General features: G+C 42.5%; 1 protein-coding gene across 2 annotated transcripts in view; it reads left to right on the forward strand.

Annotated features, from left to right (window-relative positions):
* grik4 (glutamate receptor, ionotropic, kainate 4) overlaps window positions 1-23,554 on the forward strand; it is a gene marked incomplete at both ends in the record, with an annotated part of 204,070 nt that overhangs the window by 130,229 nt on the left and 50,287 nt on the right. For both annotated transcript variants that reach the window (XM_083985474.1, XM_083985475.1), the window contains 3 exons: window positions 4,038-4,199; window positions 7,454-7,606; window positions 9,508-9,612. In XM_083985474.1, the coding sequence (XP_083841600.1) occupies window positions 4,038-4,199; window positions 7,454-7,606; window positions 9,508-9,612 (420 nt within the window). The remainder of the gene's footprint in view (window positions 1-4,037; window positions 4,200-7,453; window positions 7,607-9,507; window positions 9,613-23,554) is intronic.

The raw sequence follows: 23,554 nt of genomic DNA on the forward strand, positions 1-23,554 counted from the left end.
GTTTTCACACCGCCTATTTAGTATGCAAGAGAGCATAATCGCTCATGTGGAGGGATTTTGTCTGTGTTTTTGTGACCGTGTGTGTGTGTTTGTGTTACTTGAATCTGAATGTATCTGGATGTGCGTGCGTGTCAGTGTCTGTGCCCTGAAAGCCCACGAATGCAGCACATTAGTTTTCTTCAGACGTAGCCCGGGGATATTTTGGTGACCTTGGTCTTCGGTTGAGTGTGTGCATGTGTTGCTCAATTATAGGGATTTCATTTTCCTGCGTGTGGGTGGGTGTGCACACACACTCTCACACACACATGCACATGCAGTACATACAGGCACCCTTGAGGGGCATGTTTAATGATAGACTCGTTTGCACAGCTCTGCCTCTAATGATCTATTAAAGTACACTTAGCCAGTAATTATATGGCCAGTCCCAATAGGCTTAGGAGGCCCCACAAGGGATATAGCCAGAGATATAAGGCAGCTATAGAAAGAGAAAAATGTAATTTGCAAGAATCAATAATATTATGGTCACAACCTTTGCTTTAAATTTCTGATAAAATAAATGCATACACAGAGGATGATGTCGGCAAATTAGATTTTTCTGCTGACATGATCACAGAGGTTAAACTTATGAAAGGTAGGAACACGTAATCCCTCTCTTACCTCGGCTCTTCTTCCAGACTTGCTGTACTGCATATTCAGTTCCAGGGCTGCAATTACATCCACCGCTACTGTTTGAGCACTTTCTTTCTATATATATATATATATATAAAAGATATCAATTCCAGTGAATGATGTCTTTAAAATTCAATGGAATAGTTACAAAGTACAGACAGTCTCGATCATCAAACCATTGTCTGTCATTAACAGCAGTCCTAGAACAGCTGGATACTGGATCCTCGATTTTCTAATCAGCCAACACGTATTCCTTTTCTTCTACAAATCAGGGTGGGCTTTATATTAAAGGTGCTCTCTTTGCTGTCTTTCACCCCATCCTGACATACAGTGACGCAACAGTGATGCGAGCAAGCGAGAAAAAGTGATTAGAATGCGTACTCTTTAATCAGCCTGTTCTGATATGTTGAAAAACTAGCTCTGGATGAAATCTTGCGGCGGTGTCCCGCCCCTAAACACTTCTCATTGGTTAAAAAGTGCACGCTGCTTCCTGTTGACAAGCTAGTTAGCAGAGAGAGGAGAACAACCGACTGGCAAGCAGCATGGATGAGGAGAAATTAATTTTAACAGTTCAGTCCAAGTTGTCAAAAACGGCAACCAGGAAATGTCAGGAATCTAAAAAATAGCGCCAGAAGTTTGTTTATGTCCCTCAGTTTGTGACGCCAAAATTGTGGAATATTGATGTGTTGATGAAAAGAAGGGATCACCGCTAACACGTCTTCCCTTGTATTCAAAAAAGGAGTTTATTAACAAGAAGAAGAACAGTGTACAAAAATACCGAATCCTGGAGCATCTCTGGTCCAAAATGAGATCTCTCTCTACTGGCCCAAAGCTCTGACTTTATATACGTATGTTTCTAACTCCAAACACTCCACCTTCTCCAAACTAAGGAATACAACTAATCAACAAAGACAACCTTGATCTGGATCATTAACTTTCTGGCATTTAACCTCTTGACCAAATCGATAACTTTTGGGCTACCATAGGTCAACGGAAGAAGATGCCCCTGACCTAAGGTTTCAGCCTTTAGGCCAAACAAAACAATCATCAACTTTCCAACAGACCAAATTGCTTCGAGGCAGGATATGGAACCCATGAAGCAGAGCATCAGTTCACACATTCCTTCAGTCCAGAGAAAGCATGCACACACACAAAGAAGAACATAAGACAATTCAAGATATTAAAGTAAGAAAGTTAAGGTGTATAATACACTACAGTTGGATTCTGAACCAATGGAATATACTCACAACAAAATCGTAAGGCTGCATTTTCAGGACTCCTTTGTGCAAGATTTCGTCACCGTTTCACCCGCTCGCTGTATGTCAGGATGCAGTGTTTTTCAAATCTTTTGTCGACCTCTTTTTGTTTTCAGGTTTACTGAAATCAAGTGTGTTTCCCTGTTAGCCATGAATAGAATATTCTAGTAGGAAGAAACCAGCATCAACACTGACCAATGTTCAGATGCTCTCAATCTCTTTGAGGGAACCAGATTTTTCTAATGGATCAAGAAAGAGCATCAATTCCAATTTCTTACCTGGTAAGACTTTTTGTCTGGGAGATGCCGAGGCCCTAAGCACAAATATGCATGCTGCTTGTGCAATGCACTTGGATTCCAGATACACCGCACTTATCATTCCTGTCGTAGAGTCTGAACTGCAGCCAAGGACAGATATTATTCATGGATCTCATGCATATCTTTCCACTGTCTTTATAACTCCATAACCTGCCATCCATAATGGACTCTATTGTGATGTCCCAGTAGCTTACATTGAGTCCTGAACAGGCTTTTTTTCCCTTCTTTTACCTGAAGTATATATATTTGTAGGTTATCTGAGGTGCTTGTTTTTTAACATGCAGCAGCAGCATCCTGCTTCAAGCTAGTGCAACCGACCATTTGGGGTTTCCAGGTTTCTGGAAGGTTGGCACCGGGGATGATAGGCCTCCCACTCAAAGTCAGTATCCACCGCTTTGCTGTGAGTTTGTATCAGCGCTGTCTTCACAGTGCAGTGACTCACGCTTGGTCTGAGAGTTGTTTTTTTTCCCTACCTACCTGCTTATCAGTTATTTAATTCTCTGACCTATTCACTCTTTTCGTCTGAACGTCCATTATCTGATTTGCATAATCCCCTCTCACTCGTTTTCCTGTTACGGATGAATAAGGACATTTTTCTGCTTTCATTTTCCTGCTGCGACATAGCTCTGCCTCAGACTTTGTAATTTTTGATATCTCCAGGAACCAGTCAAGATTTACCGTCACCTGACTATAGATTTTTTTTTATTTTTTTTTATTTGTTTGTTTGTTTGTTTTTTGTTTTGCTTTTTATTTTTTAATGAGATTTTGACCTAATCCTCAAGGCTGGTACCCTGCACGAGGTGGGCTGGCAGGAGGTCTGAAGCGTTGCAGGAACAGCTTTGATCGCCGCTTTTGATTTTTAACTGTTTTTTTTTGTTTTTTTTAGTTCCTCACATTTACATACACCATCTGACTCTTTTTTACTTGTTTTGTCCCAGTTTCAACTGCCACCTCTTTCCTCCCACACCACCAGACCTTTTTATTTCCCTGTACCGCTCACCGTCCCCTCCGACTCCCTCTTATCTTCAGTCCCCGGCCTTGGTGACAGACAGTTAGGTAGACTGGGCTTGGGCCGGCTGTCAAAAGTTGGATGGCACAACCGGCTGCCGGGCGAAGGCTTCCACCTGAGGGTGTACTGGGTTCTGACACCTCTATTAACCTTCAGGAATACATCCATCCCCCGTCACTACCCGCATCCTCTCTCTCCTGCTTTTCCCTCATCTCTATCTCCACCTGCACCATGTCTGCTGCTCCCCAGATGGAGGAAGACCCGCTTATCCCTAGAGCAAAAAGAGCCAAATAACAAATATATAAAATATATTTATTGTTATTATCTCTCCTCCCAACCTGGAGCATTTCAATGCGCCGTGTGTTTCAATCTCACTTTGCCAATTATCTATTGTCTGAGTTTTTCTCTCTCTAATTTTAGCCCCTGAGCTTCCGCTATTCATTACAATGACCTGTAAGTCAGAAAATGCATATGGCAGGTGCAAAATGCATGATTTGGTGCAGTGATGCATAGCTAAATGGTGAGAATGAACAAATTGTTGCAACCTTCCTGTGTCAATCAATCAGACAGAATAATGGAAGTTAATGAAAACTCAATGAGACAGATTAAATCGGATGTGAATGCCTTTGATTAACAACATGCCCCTTTTTTTTTACCTTGACAATAATTCAATACATCATTTGCAGTTATTTAAGGCCGATCATGGCAGAATATGACAGCTCCTGTCAAAGCCGACTGGATTCACCCGATAACCTCTCTGCCCCTCTCTCTGATTGTGCCCTGCAGGAGTTCTCTTTACTACGACTGGATGATGTGGCGGACCAACGAGTCAACATCGTCGGTTTTTCAGTCTTCAACAAAACTCATCCCTTCTTCCAGGATTTTGTGCTAAGCCTCAACCGCTCCTGGCAAGAGAACTGTGACCATGCACCCTTCGCTGGCACCCCGGTTAGTACATACAACACACACACACACGCACACAATCTCACATACACACTGTGAAGACCAGGTTCATGTAAGAATAATGCATGAACCCTCTTTCATTTCATTTCCTCACCAAGTGCAAACAGGGATTACTCTACCAGTATACTGCTGTATCTGAAACTCACCAGCTACAACACTGAAGTCACTTAGACACCGAAAAAAAATACCTGTGAAATAAACAAGGAGGAAATTTATCCTGTTAACTGCTGCAATTGCAGGTGTTGCTGTAGGCAGTTGTTGTTTCCCAGTCAGCTCATTAGCGGCGTTTGGCATCCTCCTCATTTTCTTCATAATGGCATCTTCCTTGTTAAATTTGCTTGTGAGGAAATGCAGAAGCAAAAGAGCGGCTTACCTTCACAACAACCGCCGCCCCGCAAATCATCCACTGTTCTCATCTAAACAGTACCAGACTCAACATTTAACACACTGTGCTGTGCATATTTGAAGGAGAGACTTCAAAACAGCCTCGAATCAGTGGGCTACTGTTTGCATACCAATGACTGAAAACTGTTGCAGGCTTGTACTTCAGGAATCTGGAATTAGGAGTCTATTTAAGTCTCCTGCCGGCTTAACCCAGTATAAATATACATATACATACTGTACAGTCCATGTTTGCGTGGATACTGTGTCATGGGATTGATTTCATTAGTGAATAAAACACATGAAGTTATAAATACATAAAAAGTTGCATATTTATATTGTAGCTCATCTTCTTTAAAGTAAATAAAGTAGACATTTTCTTGTTTTGCAGTTCTATTTTTTCTCACATTGTGAATAATAATACAAACAACAAATATAGCAAAGACCCAACAAGATCACTTGGAGTAAAAAAAAAAAAAAAGTGTCACAAAGCTTTGTTATCTTGAGGGCTTCATTAAGCTCAATAAGTCCAGTAAAGTCAAATAATGAATGAATCTTCTCTCTGTTTGAAGTTAAGAGAAGAAAAACAAATGAGCTCATACATGCACCCATCTCCTCCCTCTGCTTCACTCAAGCTGGAAGGTGAAACAGGTTAAGAAGAGTTTGAACACAGCATGGAAAAATGTAGCGTTCTGTGCACAGCAGGTCACTCGGCTTCTTCTGAGCCCGCAGCAATTAGGACTTGTGACTAATTAGCTAATAACTAGAGAGAATAAAGGCTGATGATGGCAGTGCAAGAAAGTGATTAACTCATTTAGACATGCACATAGATAATATGCTGTCTTTTCATTAACAGTAATTAGGTCTGGAGGAAATGTAACTGTGGGGGCTCACATGTGCAACAGCTGCATACAAGTGACCTCTTTACATGTGTAGAGCTGAGGCGTTTTACTGTGGCCGAGATAAAGACGGGCGCCACGTCAGCTGATCCGAGGAGTTTATCTGTGAAATTGGAGGTTGTGACATTTAAACTGGGCAAGTTCATAGGAGAGGAAATTAATTCTGTGTTGATATTTTATATCGTTAAATGAGCGTCATGAAAAAACACACAGATAATTCTTCTTCAATCTTCCACATTACTGTAGCTGTGGTTAAAAAAAAACAAACATCAAACAAATCCAGTCTGAGATTATTTGCTGTCTTGAGGCTTGTGAAAGAATTTTATTTTACTCGCTATTTCAGGCTTAAAATAGTAGCCCACCTGGGTGGAGGGGCTGCTATTGCGAGTGAATATGACTGCAGGTCACTTGTGTTTATTAAAAAAAAAACACTGTCAGAATACCAGACTTTTAAGACCATAAAACTTGAACCTCAAATAGTTACAGGTTTAAAGTATCAGACTCGGCACAGTAGTTTGTTTTATTTATAGTCCCGAGTTGTCATTCGCTAATGTACAATGGCTTCTAAATCCAGACATTACATATTTGTCGACGACTTATTTCGGCACCTCTGCCCCGACAAACAACAAAAAAACAAAAAAAAATCATCCAGAAATTAAACAAAACTGACAAAAGGTCCAGGCCTGCTATGAGTCATATAAAACCAATTTAACAACGAGCTGCTCTGTATGCTACAGTGAAAGTTAGTGAGCCGAGAAAGCAAGACTTCCAGAGTGAAACGAAGACAAGTAGATGCCATGACTTTATTAGCCGCACACTGCAGATGATAACAGAGACCAGCGGAACATTAGGAGAAATACTGCTAACGCTTTGTCCTTCAGTTTTTTAATGCTACCTTAACAGCTCCGCTCTATGCATCAACTCGTGGTTGTAACGTCTTCACGGGGCTGTTTTGGTTCGCCCGTATTGCTCCTAATGTGCAATCCGCTAATTACGTTAGCCAATTCAAGGTTGTAATACATCAGAGTTTTTGCAGTTTAATGCCCCATTGTAATTCTCTTTGGACTCCTGAGTTTACTATCCATCACAACTCCTCTCAGCCCCCGTATCAATATCCACCGAACAGAACATCAAGGCCATTTCATCTCCAGTTCCATTACACAGATGTACAGCAGCGAATCTCAGACTCTCCCCTACCTTCTAATGTGGGGCATCGTGCATTTTAATCAGATGTACATAGCAGGATGCGGCGGTAGCGGCGATGAGGCTGTTTGTACAGGGGGGGAGATGAGAGGGAAAGCTGCCTCTCCCACTGTTTTCCGGCCCTTCGCCGAGAGAGGCAGGCGGTAATTGGAATAGTCAGGGTGTGCCAGCTTCAGTGGGGATATAAGAGTAGGAAGGACAGAGTCTCTCAGAGAGACGGAGGGAGAGAGAGAGAGAGAGAGAGATGGTTTTCAACGCTGTCAGCAGATCAGAGTCTCTCTAATGATCTAATGGAATAATCTCACTGACACTCCAGGGATGGGTTAACCCCTCACTGACCGCTAACCACTGACATGTTACACTTGCAGATGGTGTGCTTTGGAGTTTCTTTTTTTTTTCCCCCCCAGATATAGGCTATGCGTATCTGTGCATGTTGGTGTGTATGTGTGTGTGTGTGTGTCTGGTACGACCTTGTTGCGGGCCAGACCAGGAGTCCTCATGAGGACCAAAGGCCAGTCCTAACTAGCTATAAGCCACAATGATATCCCTGTAGTCCCGGTTCAGGTTATGAGTAAGGTGTGAATGGAGGTTAGGCTAAGGTCAGGGTTGTTCACGGCGAATGGAAATCAATGAAATGTCCTCACAAGGATAGCTGTGCAAACGTGTGTGTGTGTCTGTGAGTCTGTGAGTCTCTGTGTGTGTGTGTGCATAATGTATTCACCTTTTCCCTCCCCTACTCTCCTCTCCTCTCTGCAGCTCTCCTCAGCTCTGCTCTTTGATGCGGTATACGCGGTGGTGGCGGCGGTCCAGGAGCTGAACCGTAGCCAGAACGTTGGCGCCACTCAGCTCTCCTGCAAGTCCTCCAAGATCTGGGAGCACGGCACCAGCCTCATGAATTACCTGAGGATGGTAAGATTGCCTCCGCCGCCGCCGCCGGATGTGATGGAAACAGACAGCTACCATCTTTAAAGGAACAGTTTGACATTTTGAGAAACGTGATTATTTTTTGCCGTCTTGAATCTGAAGACGGGCACGTTGATCACAATCTCACTGTCAGCTCTGTACAGTAAAGCCTGCACTAGTTTAACTTAGCCTAGTGTAAATACTGGAGACAGGGATAAACAGCTCGCATGGATCTGTCCAAAGACAACAAACTCTAGTCTACAAGCTAGCATGCGATATGTAATTACATCTCACATCATAATCTGATGCCTCGAAAAATATCTTGATTAAACAATACCAATTAGCACACACAAAGTAAAATGGCAAAGAAAAACTTTATTATTATTATTAGACAATCTGACAGCATCTAATTAATGTTATCTACACTTTTTGTTGTTGCAAATCAGAAATCTGAATATACGACAACCAAAAATATACCTGTTTGCTCCATATTAAGCTATACTGTACTGCCAGGTATTTTAGCTTAACATAGCATAAAGGCAAACAACGGGAAACAGCTCGCTAAGCACACTCATTAGCATCTCGTGACCACAGACAATGACTTCCTGGTCTTACCGTGGGGTTGCAAGGAAAGCAACAACATCAGTAACACAAATGATTGTTATTTATACAATTTGCTTTAAATTAAAAAAAAAAAAAAAAAAGTGATGTACTGTAATGTGTTAATTAGTGAGCTTTAAAGGTGTTGGTAGGTGAGCTATGTTAGCTTGAACGACGACAGGCACTCACTCCATGCCCTTGAGGCATTCAGACTGAGCTCACACAGCAACAGGCTAATCCCTCTGAAATGTAGAACTGAGAGGAACCTCAAGTCTTTTTTACCAGCTGCCATTAGGCTTTTTAACTCACAGTAATCATGTGCATATGCCATTTTGGCTTCTCTTAATATCTGTAATCATGTGACAGTCTCTCCCTCCTTTTTAAAATCTTATTTTAGACCTTGCTACTTTTACTTCTTTTTAAATCGCATTTTAGACCTTGCTGCTCTTATTCACTGACACAAGTTTGTAACGGGTTGTGCAATATTGTTGTTATTGTGTATTTTTGTGCATGATGCGTGTTTGTGGTCTTGTGTTGTCTTCCGCTGCTGGTAACATTGTCATTTCCTGCAAAGGATTAATAAAGTATCTTTAACTTAACTTTGGACAGAGCCAAGCTAGCCGATTCCTCACAAGGATCCTCCTCACGAACCGAAAAACTTGTTTCCCAAAAAATCCAACTATATTGAAAAGTTTGATTTTTTTCACATCTTTGTGTGTCTTTTATTCTGTTTTCTGACTCTCTTCGGTAACAACAAGGACAGGATGTAGCGTTAATTAGATGATGTCAGATAGTCAAGCTCGCTGAGATCTTCATTACTGCTTCACTCTTTGCGTATTAATTAGTTACTTTGGAGCCGAGATATTTTTAATGACAGTAGATAATATTGTGTAGCCTGTGCTCCCATCTTCCTTAAAAAATACACTCCCCATTCACAAGGTCAGTTTATCTCGACTCTACATTATACTGAGAGACAATGGGGGAGGAGAGATAAAGATGAGCTGTCAGTGAATAAAGTGTGATTTCCTATTAGGGAGAGATGGCTGTAAGTGATCGGGGCTATCCAGATACTTGAATGTGACATGTGTTCGATATCAGGCCGCTCGTCTTTCTCGGAGAAAGAGGTCGTGACAAATGGCCCTCCTGTTTTGCTGTGAATTGAAGATATTACGACCTCATCTTCATATTATCACTCTAAAGTTGGCTTATTCCTACGGGCTGGTGGTGAGCCAGTAATGTGTCCTCTGTAATAGGTGCCGCGGAGACGGAAGCACCCTTTAACACGTTGCTGTCTCTGTGTTGGATAGGTAGAATTGGAAGGTCTAACGGGCCACATTGAATTCAACAGCAAAGGCCAGCGGTCGAACTACGCCCTGAGGATCATGCAGAACAGCAAGGATGGCCTAAGGCAGGTAAAGTAACTCCCACTCCTATGGATGTGATGTTGTTGTTATTATTATCTGTCTTCAAACTAATCACGCATTATACATTACATTCAGGCAACATCGGCGAAGCCTCGCTACCGCATAAAGTTCATGTGATTGGTGTGAAGGAATTTACATATAAATTGTCTGGTATTTCTGAAGTGACCCGCACATATTCTTCCATTTTCTCTTTAGATAGACACTGGTCATAATAAAACTGTTATTGCTGAGCACAAAGCACTCGAGCACAGTCCAGATCCCAGCAGGGCTCTGCCTCTGTTACAGTTGTATTGATGACAGTGATGTAACGCGAGCTCGATCCTACAGCAGGGAGCCGCGATAACACTTGTTCAACTGACATCTTTTGGTACAGACAATCCCCCATTATCCTACTAGCAGAGATGTCAAGGTGCCAGAGGACAGAATCAAATATAGGAAACGACTCTTTGAAGGTGAAAAAAGAAAGTTTTCTCTTTTTATTTATTTTAAATACATTTAGGTTAAAAAGAGGTCAGCCAGTTTTGCCTTTGGTTTTCAGCTGCTGCTGCTGCTGCTGCTACTGCTGCTATTGTTTGGATTTTCAGATATGGAGCAAAGAATCGCAGTAGAATAATTGGTAACACTTTATTTTAAGGGGTCCTTGTTCCTGTGTATCTACCTAATTAATTACAGTGTAATTACCTATGTAACCGTATGTAATAACATGTACTTACATTGTAAATACATAGTGTATTTTCGTGTACTTACAGGTCCTTGTTACACTTGTAATAAGAAATGCTTGTGCAAAGAGAGAGGCCGCTTTGGCATTTCTTATTACAAGTGTAACAAGGACCTGTAAGTACACGAAAATACACTATGTATTTACAATGTAAGTACATGTTATTACATACGGTTACATAGGTAATTACACTGTAATTAATTGGGTAGATACACAGGAACAAGGACCCCTTAAAATAAAGTGTTACCGAATAATTTTCCTGAGGTAATATTTCACCGACTTGTTTCACTAAGTGGCTCAAATGTACCAGCAGGGATTTGTGGGTGGCATTGATCAATACCAGTCATTCCAGTGCTGCCTCAATGGTTGCTGGGATTTTTCAAGCTTCCTACACAAACAGTGTTGTTTTGCTCTCTTGTTTGGTGAAAACACTCTGCATGCACCGCCAAGGATTTCAGCCTACGCCCTAAACCACCATGAGCAACGTCTCCCCTGACATCTCCTCGCCTAGTTTGCAATTTTCATACATTAAGCACGTTTAGAAGGATTACAAAACAGTCAATAATGAAACGTACTGTACGAGGCACGAGGTTGTGAACAGCTTAGAGTACTCGCTGTTATAGTGAATGGATGGCAGAGCTGCTAGTGCTCAGATGCTGTGTACTGTATCTATTGTTCAGGACTTGGTGACATTACGTCAAAGGGTTCAAATCAAGAATGAATAAATTGAAATCACGAGCCCTCAGATCTGTATTGTGTGATTGCCTGGAAGTCTAAAGACTATGTTTTTTTTTTTTCAAGATAGTCACGACTGGCCATGTCTAATTATAGAAACAAGAGTAAGATTGTAGTTGTGCATGTATTTCTGATGGAGCGGCAGTGACCAGGAGTTCAGCCAGGCAGGTGGTGACAGGAATATTGCTTGGAATCCAAGACTGGCTGTGGGGAAAATCTGTTTGGGCGAAGCGATTACCGAACACTCTCCCATCCATCAACAGTATCTCCAAATGCTTCAGTGGAGCTGAGCCATCACCAGCGGTAGAAATCTGCAGCTGATCCGCCAGGTTAAAAAGTAAAAAAAAAAAGTAGTATAGGTTGTGTGCGCATGCAGGGATGGCTGCAAAGGCGAAGAGGACTCAGAGGTAAACATCGGCACAAAAGTAACAGGAGCTCTGAATACCTGAGTGATAGAGGTGTAGATCAAGATATGTAATCTGGCTGTGATCGTGTTTACTTCTATGGTAATAGCTGGGTAACCCTGGGTTTTAAAAATATGTATAAAGATAACATCTTTCATATGAGTCACAAACCAGCTAGTTTCCATTTTGCATGCTGATTTATTGTGACAGCTATCTCAGCGTTTGCAATATTGAGGAATTGGAGGATGAATAAGACTATACTGGCGAATCTAGTGATGAGGAAATTGCACAGATTAAAGTAAAAAGTCTATGTATATGTATGAGATATATACATATACATTTCTTTTTTCTTTCTAGCGGCCCTGTTATTTCCATGCCAAAACAGTCTTTGATATCGTCTGTGGCGGAATCCCACAGGTGCTGTGTGTGGAACAGTGACAGTTGTGCCTCGACATGTATTTTTCTAATAAAAAGGATTTTGCCTGAAGCTTGAGTGAGGGCTTGAGCTTTCAGACTCAAAAACAGAGAACCATAGGACCGTGAAGTGCTTTGGACATAAACGGTGCATGTGTCAACGGAGATAGAAGCATTTATTTCAATATTCAGTATGTAGGCTACTATATGATATGAGACTCTTCATACATATTTCATTTTGTGGTGTGTAACCATTATTCGATGACATCAGTGGGCGCGGGTAATGGGTGTCATTCTTTACCGACTGTTACATTTCCTATTGACTGGTTATGTGAAGCGTGAAAGAAAACATCTGTAAAGACACTCGTCGTGGGTGTGGGATTGAACAAATACATGTATAAGTCTGCGCTGATGTGGTTAAAGAAATCTTCTTTTTTTTTTTTTTCCTCATGAATTTCGTGATATATGCTGATTGTGTGGTTGGTTGCGTGCTCTTTAGGGAGCACATGTCTAATCTGGTTTGTTCACTACCAGTTACGGACGTCAAAGTGAGAGCAGACACAAGGAGGAAGCTCTTTGCATCTGCACTTAGACACACACACACATACAAATAATCAGACAGACATCTGCACTTACGTTTGTGTCCTACTAAACCGAATACAATAGTCATCTCCCTTTTATTTCTCTCTTCCCTATATTGTCTCTGCCTCTTTCACACCACCCATACAATAAAAGGATTACTGCTAACTACTGTATCTGCCAGCATCTTTTACGTGTTGTTTATCCTATTATGAGTGAATAGCACCGACTATTCTGGTTTGCCATCTTCTTCTGCTTTTACACAGCTTACACCATAAAACCGTATTTTCCTATAAATGCCAGGACTCGATATTTCACATTTCATCTGATGCTTGATGTGAAGAGATAAATGTAATCCCTTAAGTTTGTGCTCTTCCATGGCGCCGGTACCGAACTATGCAAAAGCATTTCCCCTGGAAATACCTGTCCCTCAACCTGACAGCTACAGTGTGCATCTCCCCGTTGCCCTAAGTGTTGTGTTTTTCTGTCATTGCTGCATTATGTATGCAGTTTTATTAACTTATCCATTATCCAACGAACTGTCACCACTCTGCTGCGGCGGCGGATAGCTGTGTTTGTGCGTTCTTATCTACGACATTTAAAGTAGCTCTCGTTGCGTCACGGCACAGACGAGATACAGGGAGAGATTCAGAGAGAGGTAAAAAAAAGTTGATCCTTTCAGGTGTGATGGTCTCCCTTGAAAAAGAGCAGATCCAGCTCTAGTCTGAGTGTGAGAAAAATCTTACCTGAGTAACCCGTGAAACAGTCAGACAGTGGCCCATCTGCCGTTATTAACCTTGTCTGTGTCTCCCCATGTCCCCTCTTTATACTGGCAGCGGGCCAGTCTAGCAGAAGGATAATGCTATCAGCCCTAATGTGATGATTTCAACCGAAAGTATTATAAAGCAACCCTGCCAGTTATGTTAATGAAGAGAGGCAAGGTGTTAGATGGTGGCCAGGATGGGGGTTGGTGTTTGTTTTGTTGACTAACACCTCCCACATGCTGTTTGGTTGGGGCTGCTTCAGCGAGGCAGACACTGGAGGTGCCTGGGCCTTGGCAGTGATGAGGACAGTGGCTCGTTGCCCACACGCACGCACACATACATTACACACACACTTACACCTACACACACAGAGTTAAGTGGAACATTGGCAAATCAGCACATCGATCGTTGCGTCTTGTCTTCGGTTGTGGTATCGTAGTGTCGGACGCCCACTCGGTGTCTTGAAACGCACATCTTTAATTCACAATGCAACCTGAGAAAAAGGAAAGAATATCTTCATCAGCCTCCATGCAACAGGGGCGTGTCCACACATTCGTACCCGTGCAGGGAAGTTACATAGTGCAGTTTCAGCCGACGCGACCATTCATCCTATTAACCATTTTTCTACCATTGCAATGAGTCTGGAAACATTATTTTAAGGCCGAAAAACTCTGCAATGTTACTTTAAATTACTAACACTGCAAGAAAAAATAGACATACTAATCAAAATCCAGCAGTGGCAACAAACAATTGTGATAGAAAACCTCAATATTTTATTCTTGAAAAAAACAAACAATACTTGACAAAAGCCTCTGACTGGGCATATAGTCACTCATATTTTGGGATGGCACCTGGGGTGGCCAATCAGATTTCAGGGGTTGCCCATGCCCCCCAAGGCCATGCACTCCCTGAACACGCCACTGCCATCCAACACTTTTTTTTTTGTGGAGATAGAGAGCAATGAGGCGTGTTGTATGCAGCTCCATTTCTCCACCCCGCTCCCTCTGTTCTTCCCTTAGTCGGCACCACCCACCATCCTCTCCAGCCCGAGTCCTGTTGTCGCGCTATAGATCGCCTCGCATGTGTGACCATCAGCTCCTCGGGGGGTTCAACACTCTACAGCCAATCAAAGTCACAAATTGAATTTCTCGAGGAGGCATTTTCACACAAGAAGCACTCACACACACGCATTCTGTCCATCTATCTGCGCCTGCATGTATTTAGGCAGCATCACGGGTTGTTTTCTGTATTACTTTATAACCTAATGAGTAATGAGCACCAGTCACTGATGCACTTGCCTCTGCATCTTTGATGCAGCCATCAGCTCTGATTAGAATATTAATCACTGGTCGCACTGGAGCGCTGAGGATTTGGAGAAATTCATGCGTGCTTTATTTTTAAATCAAACCTCCACATTTGTAGCTGTCAGTAGCAGTTAGTCTTCACTGGTTCTATTCCAGTTCATTCAGCACTCGGCCATGAGGATCTTATGAAAACAAAACAAAGGATCCATAGTCACAAATTCTACAATTTAAGAAATGATGTGACATTTAGATTTTACCATAGAAAGTGTTAACCAGAAAACTGTAACATGTTTTTGCCATCTTGTTAAAAATGATGGCTTAGATTCATATAGTGCTTTTCATGGCACCCTAAGTGCTTTACAGAAACCATTATTCATTCATACCACATTTACACCAGTGGTGGTAAACTACGTGTGTAGCCACAGCTGCCCTGGGGCAGACTAACAGAGGCATGGCTGCCAATGCACACCGAGCGGCCCCTCCGACCACCACCATGAACATTCATACACATTCAAGGTGTCTTGTTTAGAGGGGACACTAGGTGAATAGGGTAAAAAAAAATAACTTACAGATATCACCATGGAACTTCCCAAGTGTATTACTTACATTAGGACAAATATTTTTTGTATTACAAGTTTTGTCAAATTTTATGTTTAAATATGTAAATGAGGCAATATCTGCTGTAATATGCACTCATTTGCATACAATTCCAGAATCGAAATCTGAACAATAGATAAAGCCCCTTTCAAAATTCTTGTTTTATTTTGTTGACATATTAGATTCAGAAGTTTTTACAGAGGGGGTTTTGTATATCTTTTTTTATCACTCTGTAAATGAGAAAACATTGTCACCAGCCCTAAAAAAAAAAAACTTCTCCATGTTTTTAGGAATGAAATATTGTATAAATCAGGCTTGGAATGATATATCAACAATCCCCTCTATAAAAACCTTCAGAATATAGACAGGAATAAAACAGAAAGGTTTGGTGTTTGTAGTTGCTGCTGAAGTGGAGATTTCTGGCTCAGAGTCTGAGGAAAAACTCATTTTGAGAAAACAGCCTTTAAAGACTTGTACTGTAAAACATAGATTGTTAATGTAAATCGTACTTTTACGATTGGTTGCGGATACGGAGGAAATGACAGTATGTCACAATAGCATGCTAACGTTTGGTGAATTTAGGAGAAATCCACTGACGAAAGAGACAAAATGAAATAAAATAACCACCCTAATGTGGATTTTCTACCATTTCTTTCGATTTTTATGAAAGAATACACATTAAGACCGACAAATAGCCCAAAATCTCAAAATTGATCAGTGCATGAAAAAACTGTGTTTCTGCCTGTAGTGTCTCGCCTTAAAAACGTATTTTGACCAATTGTGTTTTCATGCAGCATTCCTCGCAGTGAGGGATGCTATAATATCATCTGAAAATGACTCATTAAGCACGACATAAAAGCAAAACAGCGGTAATCGCTTTAAGCTTGAAAACCACCATTCCAAATCACTGTTGGGTTAGCCTACTTTATTTTGCAGAGTATGATGTGATTGCATTATGTAATAATCTTTACTTGTTAAATTTTTTGGCAGGCGTTGTAAATTAGCTGTAAACACAACTGCCACTGCGCCGACAGCCAGGTAGGCCAATGGCGATGGTGTGTAACAAGTTGGCATGGCGGCGTCAGTGCTGGGGCAGAGGTACGGTAGGTAGCCTGCAACCGCCACCTGTTGCCTACAAGGATTCACATAGGAAGAGAGAGAGAGAGAGGGGGGGGAGGGGGGGAGGACAAAAAGTAAATGAGACAGAAAGGGCATGTGATAAAGAAATAAAGGAAAGTGGTTAAGACGAAGGTATTAAGCTTAGACAATAAAACAAAATTACAGCATCATTAACACCGGGGGCTCTCTCTTTGTACCTGCACTACTTTAACTGTCACCACTGCTAATACTTCAAGCAACATCGCTGACGTTTACCCCCATTTCTTCTCCGAGTGACTAATCATCATATTATTCGAAGAGAATTGACTGTAATCCTCTGTATCCTTTATTCCTACCTCCTTTCACAGGCCGGTGTAATGAGCTAGATAAAGGAGCGTAATATGAGGAACTGTCTTAGGTCTGCTGGGTGCGAATGTGAGCGTGTTTCGGAGCGTATATTCTCCAGATGGCGCGAACACCGGGGGTACACTGTTAAACAGAATCATTCTGGATAGATACAAATGGCAAATATAACTCAACCTGTTCCTCTGCACACACACGGGCTGCTCCCTTTAAAAGACGCAGCGGTTTTACCCCCCCGTCACTCCCTCGTTGCTTGAATGAATGGCATCAGAGGGCGTCAGGTGGACGGGAGCTGTGTCCGTGTTGGTGACACTGGTTCTGCAGACTCCCAGACCGGTGCTGCGTGCCGGCGTGTGCGAGGCTGTGTGCGTTCTTTGTTTTGCGCCCTGTGATTTTCATGTTTGTGGTTGTGTTTCGTGTCGCTGCTTATGTGTGAGCGCTGACGGCGTTGGTGCCAGATCCCCCGCTGCCTGCTTCTTGGCTCTGTATATAGACAATCGCACACAACCATCTTTGCATGTTTTAGCAGAGGCATGAGCCTTTTCCCAAAACAAACGCACTGCAGCCTGCCAGCCAAATGCACCACAGCACAACACACACACACACAACAACTGATGGAGCGGTCCAGCCTCTCCCTCTCTCCAGCTCCAGCTCCCCCCCTTATGGCCTCAGTAGACCGGCCCTCATTTTCTGCATGGGGCTCACTGACAGCAGCACGACTGTTAATTGGAGGAAGCTGTAAAATGAGTAATTATTGCAGTTTGGGATAGGCAAGCTGTTCCCTGTTACAGCACAGGGCTCTGATGTGTGAGGCTGCAGGAGACAGGGGCGCGAGGAACGCAGCATCCATGCATGCATGTTCATCTCTGTGCATTGCAGCCAATTTCTGGAGGAGAAGAGAATCGCTAATTGAGCTGTGCAATGGAGGCACTTAATTGGGGTTTTTTGTATTGAAACAACCGGAGAAACAAGCATATTTGGTAATCACAGAGGAGAGGAGGCGAGGGAGCAGGTTACAACAGGACACTGTACGGCCGGAAGTGGGGGGGGGAAAAGGCCAAAGGCAGACAGTGGCATGACTCAAAGCAAATTGTTCCAATCAAAAGTTAATGCGTAAGAACAGATTAAGCTCAGCCATTCTTCACAATGTGCTTCTCTGAAGTTTGCCAGATTGGACTGAGCTGAACCCTGCGTAAATGTAAAACAAATGTCAAAGAGGCATAAAAGAATTTGAGGCTCTCTGGCAGTGACAGCGGCTTACCGTAGATGTACCAGTTGTCCCTGAAGCTGCACATTTTCTCGCACTTTGTTTTATGCCATCTTCAAATTCTGCTCCCCTAATCCCATCAACATAACACGTTTCTTTTCCCAGCAAGGTCTTTTTTTTCCTTTTTTTCTCCTTCCTTCTTCCCCATTACTTCCACTGAAATAATAGATATCCCTCCCCAGGCGAATCCACAAGCTGCCCGAACAACCCCCTGGCAGATTTACTGAAATAGAAAGCAAATGTCCCAACTCATTCTTTTTTATCAGGGTAGATTACATTTGCTGCAGCATTAAGAGTGAATTACCTAAACACAAAGAACTGATTAGGTTTCTCGCTCAGGTAGAGAGCACTCTTGCCGTGTTCGACACCGCAATCAAATTCATTTTGATTATTTTGCCTCATTTCCTATATTACATCTGTTCAGGAGCAGCAGCCACGGCTCAACCCATTTGTTCATCTTATGTAAATAAACACGCTTCTTGATTGCACTACACCTTCTTTAATCTTGGATATTGATTTTTTTTTTTTAACAGTGTCTCCCTCCCACATGGTTTAGTCCTATGTTCTATCGTGGATCTTTGTGAAGAGATCATCAATAAACTGTTAAATCATCCAGACCATGCCCCTACTACATCCTCTCCAATTTCCTGACCTATCATGAGAGCATTTACAACCAGATTGCTTTTCACGCCGGCAATGGCGACATCCATGGCTGGAGGTATTATGTTTTTAGCTTCTCGTCTGTCCCATTGTTGTGAACACAATATCTCAGGAAAGCTTTAATGGACTTTCATTCGCTTGGACTCCAGGAAGAAGGGATTATTAGAGTTTGTTGGTGAAAGATCAAAGGTCATGATCACTTATAACAACACAAAGATGATCTTTGTCCTCACTGCAGCAGCAATGGGCTGGAATCTGACCTGTGGCCCTTTGCTGCACGTCATCCCCTTTCCCTCTCCACTGTCCCATCCAAATAAAGGTAAAATTGAAAAATGCAACTTCACTGTGACTTCGTAATATTCTGCAAATACACTTAATATTCCTTTCATAAATTCAACTCATAAATACTGTCAAAGTTTTTTCTATATAGACCAGTTTTATATCAGTAAGGACAAACAAAGATGTAAACTTGCAACTTTAATGCGTGATGGTGACTATACTTTACAGCCACAAGCTGCTATCATTTAATTTTTCTTTTCCTAAAGTTTAGTTGTGTCCTTCCGAGGTGAAGCCAGGGGATGGAGGTGGTAAAATAAAGGCAGATTCTTTTATCCTCCTCTGCTTCCCTGTATCTGAGGGAATGCAGGGTACCTGGAATATCATAAACGCACGTACACACACACACATAGATACATAGTGAACGAGCACCCCTTCAATCTGCATGAAATGATTTGAGTGCTGTTATTTACACAAGACTTCCTCCAGTTAAAGGGTGGATGTACTCATTCAATTTTCCTCTTTTTTTTCCATTGGATTTATTTATTTCCTGTCAGCGTTGCTCCTGTGGTTATTATGGCAATCTGCTTTTTTTCCCCTCCCCTCCCCTTTTTTCTCTCCTTTGCTCCCACCCTGTCACTGTGTACACTATAACTCCAGCTGCCCCCACTGCTGTGGATGCAGATGCACTCCCTATGCTTACCATATGAAGAAAGGAGGGAGGTGGTGGAGAGTGCACATGCAGCAGGTTGACAGATTCATGATGGCCTCCACCCTTTCTCCCTACCTCTGAAGGACACTATCATACTGTAGGAGCCCGGTTGCAGCTCAGCACATCACAACGAGGCTTGGATCTGTTTCTCAGCCCCGGGCTGCGGCTCCGGCAGAGATGAGTACATCTTAACCAGCTCTGTTAGACATACGCAGGGGCTAATGCACGAGAGCTGCGTGCTCGAGCTGCTTCCCACTAAGGTTGGTAAGTTTAGAGACTGATCTCCTCCAGCTGTGCAGGTTAAACATATTTCAATCAAGTCGGTGTCGGTGTTTCAGCTGCGTAATTGCAAACAATAATTACAGCAAGTTTTACATTGCGAGAGGTGGCGGCTTTAATCAGCAGCAGAGGTGCTCCAGATGGCCTCCTAAAACAAGGTGTTCCGGTGTATTACATAAATTTCTGCCCTGTAAAATGAGTTTTTCCCATGAATCATTTTATATGAGGCTTTATCAGGGTCAGAAATTAATAAGGGCTCAGAGTGAAATTGTCCTGCAGAATTCATATGAAGCTTGTGAAATCTAAAACCTGTGAAGCAGGAAAGCCTCCTGGTGTAGTGTACCCAATCTGAGAGTTAACAAAGGAAGTATACAATATTGACTATTAGGGGACAAAGACTAGAATGGAAAGGCGCAAGTTGCCAGCAGGGGAAAAGAAAAAAACAGTAGCGGTATAAAAAAAATTCAGTTTATTTTCCGGTATGCAATGCAGCTGTATTATTCCACAGTTAAATAAAATTGTCCCTGAAAAGTTGCAGAGCATCTCTGAGGATCAGATCAAGGGACTATAAAGCCTGCAGGGAAAAATAGAGTTCTTCTATTTCCTGGATTTTTATATTTATATTTCATTTTATTGAATATTTTATCCATAGCAAACCCAAGTCCCAATAACAATATCCCATAGTGCGCTGGGACCGAGCATTACAGTACAGTGAGATTTTGTCGGCGGTATATTCTGCAGCTGGAGATGGTGTTTATGTGTTTGTTTGCGTGTGAAGTTCATGTTTGGAGACACTGGAACTGCAGCACGTCGAGCTGCGTTAACTCGCACAGATCATCCTTTAAACACGCTTTCTCTTTAGTTGTGTTCGTGCGGTGTCCTTTCTCGCCACATTTCCACACATATCGTTGTGAAGACTGAAAGTTTTTCCAGATGGGACTTCTATTTTATTTCTTTGGGAATTTACCGTCTGGTCGCACAAATTAAAAGTGTGAATTCAGCATCGTCTTTTCCGTCAATCAAGTCCTCAAACAACATTTTACAGACTCACTTCATGTTCAGTCCTCCCTGGCGTAGCTGCTTCTTTTATGCTGCTTTAATCTCTCTAGCGTGTTAGTGATGCTCTCTTTTCAGTGTACATTGATATTTTTTTTCACCATCTTAACCTTGTTAGGAGTAAAGGTTTCTGATGTGAGGGGAAACAGCTACATAAAGTCTAGTTACAGTGTAAAAGCCACATGCTCCCTCACTAATGTCAGGATTGCTCAGTCGCAAAACTGGGGATGGGTTTATGAGCAGCTTGGGCTCCTCCAGCACACAGAGCTGTCTGTCGTGATTTAAATGAGCGCTGCACGCAGTCCTGGAGGTCAGAGAAGCTATGAATTTTGAGAAGCAACAACTTTTCTGCTGGCAAAAAGACCCCCAGTCACTTTTATTAGATTTCTTTTCATTTTCATTCTCTCAAAAGTGGATGAATAATAATCACAAGTCACAAGTGTAATGTGATGTATTGTTTCCGTACAACACGTCGTGTACGCTGTTTGCCTGTGTAGGACGATAGTGTACGGCTTTGAGGGCCTTTTTTTTTTTTTTTCTCCGACACACTCACAAAGACACAAAGAGACGTTGTTAGCAGAGAACAGTGGTGGAGACTGAGTCGCTGGCACGTTACAGCTGTTCATTTAAATGCATGCCACAGGGGGACAGCTGGGCAGCGCTGTTTACAAATCATACCTGTCGTCTTCCTGACATACTCTTACATGCTTTTTTTTTTTACGTAGATCCATTCATCTTGGAGAAACTCCTCCTAAAACCAGTCATGGTGCACCTGCCTTCTCTTGAAGCATGTATACCAGTGAAGACAAACTCTGCTGGATGGGCAACCAATCACGTTTCCTGAGATCAAATGAGGAATTAATGCGATGCTACTGAAGCTTCAACCTGCTCAAAGTTATCTTCCCCCCGCCGTGCTGAATCTGTGGCTCCATAATGAAATTCATTTTGAATTTGTTGATGCACACACTACACACACTCTCGCATCTCCAGTCAACATACACCGGCATCCTCCTTTGTTTGGTCTCCGGGAGACGTACAGCAGTCCCCTTTCCTCTTTTGTTTTTCTCGGTTTGCACTTTGCAGGCTGGAGATGGGGAATAGATCAAAAGCAGAATGGATGAGCTGTTTTGCAAGATCCCCCAGTCTTAACGGATTTCAAGGCTGGGTGAGACTCCGTATGTGTTGCTTGGCTGGGTGTGTGTGTGTGTGTAGTACGCCTGTACATGCAAATTTATGTGCATGTGCCTGAGTGCCTCAGTGCCTGTGTGCCTGCAAGTGTGCCTCTGTGTCTCTGTTTTTATCAGTCTTCACAGAGACTCCCCATATGATGGAGCTACAGAACAACCATACAGTGAATGCATGGTAACCTTATAGGTATTGTTTCACTTGTTCTCTCCTCCGGGTACCGACGGCTTGGCACTGGCACTGTGTTCTCCCAGCGGTCTTATTACATACTTAAAAAGACATTGGAGCGACTGCCATCATTTTACATTAAATGGTATCATACAGATGCATGATTATATGCTAACCTTCACTTTACTGAGACACGGCCTCCTTCACTGTCTCCCTCTGTTCTCTTATTCACTTGTGCAACCCGTCATCTAAATGCATAACCGGCTGCTTAATGCACAGCACAGAGCCGCATGGTGCATAAAAGACACGTTCATTCACAAACTCCACCAGGAAATGTTTAAAGTTTTACGTTCGCACCATAAAGTGTCAGTAGACTACGCGCATCAGACACGACATGCCATAAAAGTGATGTTTTTATGTCGCAAGTCATGTGCCCGACGCATAAAATGCCACATAAAACTGTTTTATGTGGCATTTTATGTATACGCAAATACTTTTGCATGCTTCCTGACTGTTCAGCTCTCAAACATGCGACTGGTTGGTGTGAGGGCAGAGGGCAGCTGACCTCCCTTGGCAAAGTCCTGACTAATCGCACTTTGTGCATTGGCAAGATTGTAGCTTTATGGTAAATCTTTTTTTTTTCTATTTAACCTTTCCTCCTCAGATACGTGATATTAATCCACAAAAGGTGTTTATAGCTCACGGACACTTACCTAAACGAGAACAGGGAAGGGAAGAGGAGAGATGACACCAAATATTTACACAGTCTGAGTGTTTTTATTAAAATGGCTTCAGTCTGACAAACAGGGGGAACCTGTCTTCCTATGGCCTCAGTCCTGACTCAGTCCAGACTGGGGCCAAGTACAGCCCCGTCCCGCCCCGGCCTCGTTGACCCAGTGGACACCGGCATCAAACACACATAGGCCACCGCTGACTGGTAATAGAATAGAATAGAATAGAAATACTTTATTTAATCCCCGAGGGGAAATTTAAAATGTCACAGAGCAGCAGCAAGACAATACAGACAACAACACAGATCACAAACACTGAAGTAAAAATACATAAAGACATAAAAACACATAGTGTATTAAAATAAAGCATCACTGCAAGCGTCAAAGGACCTGAGCCTCCAGCTCTGCCTCTTCTGGTAGATGGCATCCATGTCTGTCCAGGTGTACACCTATAAGCCTGCACCACCTCCTTGTCCTTCCCCGTAATGTTGCCTGGCACAAGCGTAGACCTCCGACAGTCAGAGATCATCTCCTTAGTCCTTGAGGTGTCCAGAAGGAGGCACTTCTCATTGCTCCATCTATTTAAGATCCTTTTAATGGTTTGGTTTAATGGTTTAATA

Source organism: Trachurus trachurus (genome assembly GCF_905171665.1).
Source record: "Trachurus trachurus genome assembly, chromosome: 13".
In the NCBI taxonomy this organism is placed as follows: Eukaryota; Metazoa; Chordata; class Actinopteri; order Carangiformes; family Carangidae; genus Trachurus; species Trachurus trachurus.